Raw genomic sequence first — 7,119 nt, forward strand, 5'->3', positions numbered from 1 at the left:
TAACAGACATTTTCAATTTAAAAAACAAAACAAAACAACAACAACAAAACTAAAAGCCCTCTTTTAAGAGTTTAAACCAATGTCTGTGCTGATGACCTTAGCTTGGTGACTTGAGAATGAGGACAGGGTTTCAATCTCAATCTTCTCAGTTGTCCTGCCAGAGATTGTTCTTCTAAGCCCAGCCAGTTTGACAGATGTAAGCCACTGGCTCCAAGGGATATAAGCCAGACATTGGTGATCAGTGCAAATCCTGAAGGTCACTGGAAAAATTAAATGTGTGTCCTACTACCATTAACACACAGAAAACCATATAAACACATTCCACTTTTCTTAGAAGCCATTTTTCAATCACTAATACCTGTGAGGCTTAAAAAATATTTTCAGAGGAAAAGAATTTAGTGATTACAATTTAAATGCTAACATTCACTATCATTCATTATTTGTTCTTCATTTCATTCAAGTGTCACTTTATCAGAGAATTCTTTGCCATTCTCTGACTCCTTGCCTTGCTTATTTTTCTCCTTAGCATTTTCCACTAACTTGATGTTGTATTAAATATTTACTCACTTATTGCCTACCTCTCCCAACTGGAATGTGAACTGCCTGAGAGAGCAAAGACTTAGCCTGCTGTATGTTCCTGGTATATCTCCAGGGCCTGGCATACAACTAACTGCTAAATAAACTATTTCATATTTTAAGGGAGTTTATATCTTTTTTTCTTTTTTATATTTGTGGGGGTTTTTTTGAGGTGGGGGAAGGGCAGAGACAGAAGGAGAGTGAAAATCTTAAGCAGGCTCCACACCCAGCTAAGAACCTGAGGCATAAAGCCCAATGTGGGGCTCGAACTCAAACACCATGAAATCATGACCTGAGCCAAAATCAAGAGGTGGACACTTAACTGACTGAGCCACCTAGGCAGCCCAATCCATGGTTATATTTAATAGAACATTAAAAAATAGGGCACTGGGTGGCTCAGTCGGTTAAGCATCTGACTCTTGATTCTGACTCAGGTATGATCTCAGGGTCATGAGATGGGGCTCCACACCGTGCTTCACACTGACAGTGCAGAACCTGCTTGGGATTCTCTCTTTCTCTCTCAAAAATAAACAAACTTAAAAAAGAAAATAGCAGATCGTTTGTAAGCCAGGAATACACGTTAGTGAACCAGAATGTGTTCATTTTTTATAGGCAGAATCCTATATACCAAAAGAATTTCTAGACTTTTGACATGGCTTTTCCAAGTTTGGAAGGTGTTCTGCATCTTTATTATTCATCTCTATGGGATCATTCAGTGTATGGACACTTAGAAAACATAGGGAAATGGGACAGGCTATTCAACTCAATCTCAGTAATAAAACTAAAATTATCAAAACCAACAAGTCTTTTTTTTTTTAATTTTTTAAATGTTTATTCATATTTGAGAGACAGAGAGAGACAGAGCGTGAGTAGGGGAGGGGCAGAGAGAGAGGGAGACACAGAATATGAAGAAGGCTCCAGGCTCTGATCTGTCAGCACAGAGCCTGACGCAAGGCTCGAACCCTCAAACCGTGAGATCATGACCTGAGCCAAAGTTGGATACTCAACCGACTGAACCACCCAGGCACCCCCCAACAAGCCTTTCTTGATCAGACTATCAGATATGAATATCTGGGAAAGGAAATGGAATTAACTATTCACTTATAAATTAAAGCTTTAATGATGCTAGTTTATTTTTCTTTTTTTTTTTTTTTTTCAACGTTTATTTATTTTTGGGACAGAGAGAGACAGAGCATGAACGGGGGAGGGGCAGAGAGAGAGGGAGACACAGAATCAGAAACAGGCTCCAGGCTCTGAGCCATCAGCCCAGAGCCCGACGCGGGGCTCGAACTCACGGACCGCGAGATCGTGACCTGGCTGAAGTCGGACGCTTAACCGACTGCGCCACCCAGGCGCCCCACTAGTGTATTTTTCAATACCAATTAATTCAGAGAAATAAACTAGAATTTGATGGATAACGTATAGACTATATCCATAATCTCCCAGGGTCTCCCTTTGCTAAATTTAAAAATTACTGAATTAGATAATCTGGCAGGTAAAAGGTCAGACACAACAGGAAGACTGCATGTAAAGGAAAGTCATGAATAGTCAACGTAATCACCTGAAGAATTCCCAAACCTCAACTCTTTAGCCCCATGGACCACAGTACTGTTACATCTTCCTTAGGTGTATATGTTTTATTTGAGGTCAGGTACAACAGAAAATCTATCTATAATCATATTGCAAATCTATGACAAGACCAGATCTGCATCTAACTGCATCTCAGCTCATAGCTTTTTCTACCATATTTTGACGTCATTGTTCTCAGAAATATGAAGAAGCAATTTTGATTTTTATACCCTGAATCAAACTTGGCCAACCCCAGTGTGAAATGACAAAAGTAGGTGACAAAAAATCAGGAGTCCTGAGATTTGATCCTGATTGAATAATCATAATTTTAGCCAAAATCATGCTGTTAATTTGGTTGATATTTTATTTTAAATGAACTTACATTTTTAAAAAAATTAAATAACTTTATCCTTGCCCTAAATATCTGTGAAATTAGATGTTCAATGCAATATTGATTTTTCTAATTTGTATAAAAATCCATAAATGATGATGTGTGCCCATTCACTTACCATCAAGTGATACATAAACTGCACTTTGCAAAGCATAAAAGATGAATTTTTAGACCCTTCATAGCTCTACAACTCTAACATGCTAACTCAATTTCACAGTTTTGATATCACAAGAGCTAGGGTTTAAAATTATCATCTCATCAATTTCATAAGCAAAGTAATGGCACTCCCCACCAGTCCCCACAATATCTTTTCCTCTATTGTCACAAAGTTGGCTATTTCCCTAATAGCAGGATTTTCTTACTTTTACTTCAGGGTTTTTCCTCTAGATACAAAAATCCTTTGGATTACTGCATTACAAACTGGAGTTAATCAAAACTGTAACAGCGCAAATCACTCAACAAAAGGAATAGATGTGTGTTTCTTACTTTCATGAGGATCCAACAACCAAAATGGATTTGTTTCTGCTGATTCTAACCAGTCAACCCTCTTTCCCCAACACTTCCCCTCCCCACTCTTCAATCTTCATTTTCCATGGTCTGTAGACCTCTCATAGGAGGCTCCTCTCATAGGAGCCTACCTATGAGAATTGAGTTATGTTGAAGAAACACGACACAAATATATAGAAGTGTTACCAGCTGGTGAATACTATTTTGGTAAAAATAATTTTACTTCTATCACTTTACTTCTGATACCTGAACCAGCCAGATGCCATCTTTTGTGTCTTCTACAAGCTCATAGAAGTGCATTTCACCACTGAAATTGGTACTAGAAACAGATTCAGATGCTTCTTCTTCCTTGAGTGCAGAATAGAGCTCACCTTCCATCAAGTCACCTGAAGAAAGAAAAAAGTAACAGCGGTAAGATTTCAAAAATCCTACCTTCCCAACTTCAATGATTAATTCCATTACACAGTGTTAAAAATCATGTCATAGGACTTCCATTTCCCTCTATAGAAGAGTAGAACCTGAATACACCCATTTAAAATTCAGTCAGCCAGTATGTCATAAGAACCTAGTACGTGTCAGACAAAAGTGAACAGACAAAAATCCATCTTCTCATGGAACTTACATGCTAGTGAGGTCATCACATAATTTATTAGGAAATTACTTAATTTCCTGGTAAGCCCAAAAAGCCATCACAGTATTATTTAGTTTTGTGTGTGACATGCCCAGGCTTCAAATAATTTTTAAACAGTATGATTTACATACTTCAGACTTGTAAGATTTAGAAATGGGTTTACAGAATTTGCCATCACCACCTGCTTAAAATAGCAATAGGGCCTGTAAGACTTGAAGGTTAGATACAAAAGATTACCTGTAAGAAAAAACTCCATACTCAAACTTTCAGTGTAAGTTGAGAGCATATATGATCAAGTAAAAAGGAAAACACTAATGTCAAATTATTCTAATTTTGTCTTAAATGCGAAAACAAGCACTGTATCATGATAGCAGCAAAATCATTTACAACGAATACTTAAATTGTAAAGTTAAACTGCTATACCAAGACTTCTCTGCTATAAAAGGTGTGATCTGAGTCATATTTTTGTAGGCTGTGTGCATTCTTTAAATGATATGTGCATTCTTTGTACACTCAAAGTGACAAGTATTTTTAGGCCCAAAGGAAGCAACACAAATAAAAGTCAAAAGAAAAACGTGTTATTAAATTTTTTAGCATGAGAAGTGATTTGGCTGTGGCAGTGAAGATACTTCTCATTTCTGAACCCAGAAAATTCATTTATTAGGGATCTACTTTACTCCATTTCCCATTCCCCGCCCCCACGGTAGAAGTAAGTTACCATAAACCAGTCAGTAAACGAGAGGCAAGAAAAAAAAACCCGATTTTATGTTTTCTCCATAAAAAAGTATCACGTTTACATGCAAATATTACACATTTATATCACTACCCCAGTACTGAAATACAAATTTGATAACTCTTAACCTGGAAATATGTGAGTGCTCAACTCCTCTGGAGTTAGTATTCTTGTCTATCACACTACACGGCTATACAGTACTAAATAAGGGGACAAAACGCCTTGTTAAAGACACAGCAGATCTACTTGAAACAACAAAAAAGATAACCATCAGTTTCAACTGCTTCCTCCAGCAACCCAGAATGCCTTTCTCTAGTTACAGTACATTCCCCTTCCAGGACGTTTACCTAAACAAAGATATATTTTCTTCAGGGGTGAAAAAAAATTAACTATATATCTTACTTAATCCTTCCCCAAACCTACAGTTACGGCCAGCGCATTTTTCTTTAAAACGTTAAACAAATGTTCACTTAGTACTACTTCAATTCTATGTCTCAGAGCATTTACAGTGATGCAGCAGCGTCTGTGACTTCTACAAGAGAAAAGTTTACATCCAAGACATAAGGATTTTTTTTAAAAAACCCTGACAGTAATACAAACAAGGTAAGAATTCACAAAAAATAAACTCACTTCATTTTCACCAAACTTAAAGTATGAAAAGCCAATACTGTACAGTTCACCCTTTCTCGATATTTATCCTCATGATTTAAAAATTAAATCTTAGCCCTAAATGCCTCTTTGATAGTAAGTATTCCAATGTTATTTTTCCCTCCTGTTATTATGCTATTATTGTTATTTATTATTATCGTGACAAACACTGCTATCTACAGACAGCGTTTTGGGGTTTTCCTTCTCTTATATCCTTAGGAATTTCGACTGACAAATAATGTTTTCCAGTTTGTCTGCAACCGGCTGACATTCCCTAATTTTAAGAAAATGGTTTCTTACTAAACATTGCTAAGAAGCTGCACTTAAATCTGTTATTTAAAAAAAAAAAAAAAAACAGCTTAAAAAGACACAGCAACACCCCCCCAAATAATTCCAGGCCCCTTCTCAAAACTGGGATTTACTTTTTTTTTTTTTTTCCCGCAGAAAGCCTGGACAGCTCTCGAAGTTGTCTGCGTAACCCACCCAGGTAATGCCCCATTCTGAGGGAACCACTAGGCACGAGGAAGTACAAGTCGCCCCTCCACCGGGTGGAGGGGGACCCCACGGGAGCCCGATACTCGCCTGACTTTTCCACCAGCTCCCGGACATCCTTCTTCTCGGGCAGCCCCGAGTACCCCAGCCCCCGGCACTCCAGAATGGTCTTCAGCTTCTTGAAGCTCAGCGCCACCGGATCCACCAGCTGGGTGGCAAAGATGCCAGTTTCATACCACACAATGGCCTCAAAAAACCTGGCCAGGACGAACAGGACCAGAAAATAGAGGAGTAGGAAAAACAGCTTCAGCCACATCTTTCCCTGCGTCTTCTCTCTTCTCAGAGAGCTCAGGAGACGAAAAAGAGGGGCGCGGAGCGGGGGAGTGTGTGCTCACGCCCGCCGGGGCGCGGGCACTATCCCAGCGTGGTCCGGCCTCGCCGCCCTCACTGTCGCGCCATTGCCGGCCCGGGGGCAGGGGGTTCGGCTATTTGTGCGGGGTTGAGGAAGAGACGGGGAGGGGCAGAGGCGCAGAGCCTCGCGCGGGGCCTTCCCGTCGAGAGGCGAGAGACATAAAGGGGGGGGGGGGGGAACACTAAAAAAACCCCATCAGTCAAACACCGAAAGGAGCGGGGCGCGGGTGGGCCCTCGGGGAACAAAACGAGGGACGTCTCCCCCGGCGGAGGGCTCTGACCGAGGTGGCGGGGTCGGTCTTCCAGCACCGTAATCTCAAGGGGGAAGGAGGAGGCCCCCCAAATCATTCAGATCCACAAAGGAAGGCTGGGCGGGAGGCCGGGGCCGGAGGGGCGGCGGGCCGGGGAGGCGGTTGGGGCCGGCGGGCGGCGGCCGGGCTCCCGCGGCGGCTGGTCAGGAGGGCGCGGCGCTCGGCTCCGCCAGGCCCCGGGCCCAGCTCGGGGAGGAGCGGCCCGCCGCCAGGCCCCAGGCCCCGCCGGCCGCCCAGGCTCCGCGAGAGGCGCGGCGGGCACGGCGGCGGCGGCTCCAGATTAGCTCGGGCCGGCGGGCGGCGCCTTTCAGGCGGGCGGGCACCGCGGCCCGGCCCGGGAGGGGGCGTCGCGGTCTCTGCAGAGATAAATGGGGCGCGCGGGCCGACGGTCCTGGAGGAGAAAGGCAAAAACAGGCCCCGACGGCTCCCTGAGCAGCTCTGGGGCGGCTTCCTGGCCACGCAGCGCCCGCCCCGCTCAGATGGGCGGCGCGGGTCTCGGCCGCCGTCCCTGACGCCCCCGCCACCTCGCGAGGCCGCGGCACTCGCCTCGGGAGCAGAGGATCAGCTGGGGCCGCGGCCCGAGCCGAGACATAACAACTGACGTCGGCGGCGGGGCGGGGCCTCGGGCGGCGGGGCGGGGCCTCGGGCGGGGCCACGATGAAGCGCTGGCCAGGCCAGCGTTGGGGCAAAGTGGGTGTGGGGGGGAGGGGGCAGTCACACCTGGGGGCTGGAAAGCATTTCGGGGCCGCAGCTTTAGCCCCCATAACTTACCTCTCTGGTGTCTTCTCCGCTCTTTCATTTTGCCCTGCAGATGTTTAGTAAATGATTTTGGCTAAGGGTTGGACTTTGG

General features: G+C 44.0%; 1 protein-coding gene across 3 annotated transcripts in view; it reads right to left on the reverse strand.

The window, feature by feature from the left end:
- Positions 1 to 6,855, reverse strand: part of LOC122497139 (E3 ubiquitin-protein ligase RNF103) — a 109,314-nt gene extending 102,459 nt beyond the window's left edge. Inside the window, exons 1-2 of one of the 3 annotated variants that reach the window (XM_043603919.1) lie at positions 5,638 to 6,393; positions 3,290 to 3,429 (exon numbers count right to left, since the gene is read on the reverse strand). In XM_043603919.1, the coding sequence (XP_043459854.1) occupies positions 3,290 to 3,429; positions 5,638 to 5,863 (366 nt within the window). In that variant the 5' untranslated portion in view covers positions 5,864 to 6,393. Of the gene's footprint in view, positions 1 to 3,289; positions 3,430 to 5,637 lie in introns of all 3 variants that reach the window. The other 2 variants (XM_043603918.1, XM_043603916.1) reach the window with 2 other exon arrangements.
- Positions 6,856 to 7,119: the final 264 nt, after the last annotated feature.

The sequence above is a fragment of the Prionailurus bengalensis genome, chromosome A3, assembly GCF_016509475.1.
Source record: "Prionailurus bengalensis isolate Pbe53 chromosome A3, Fcat_Pben_1.1_paternal_pri, whole genome shotgun sequence".
Taxonomy (NCBI): Eukaryota; Metazoa; Chordata; class Mammalia; order Carnivora; family Felidae; genus Prionailurus; species Prionailurus bengalensis.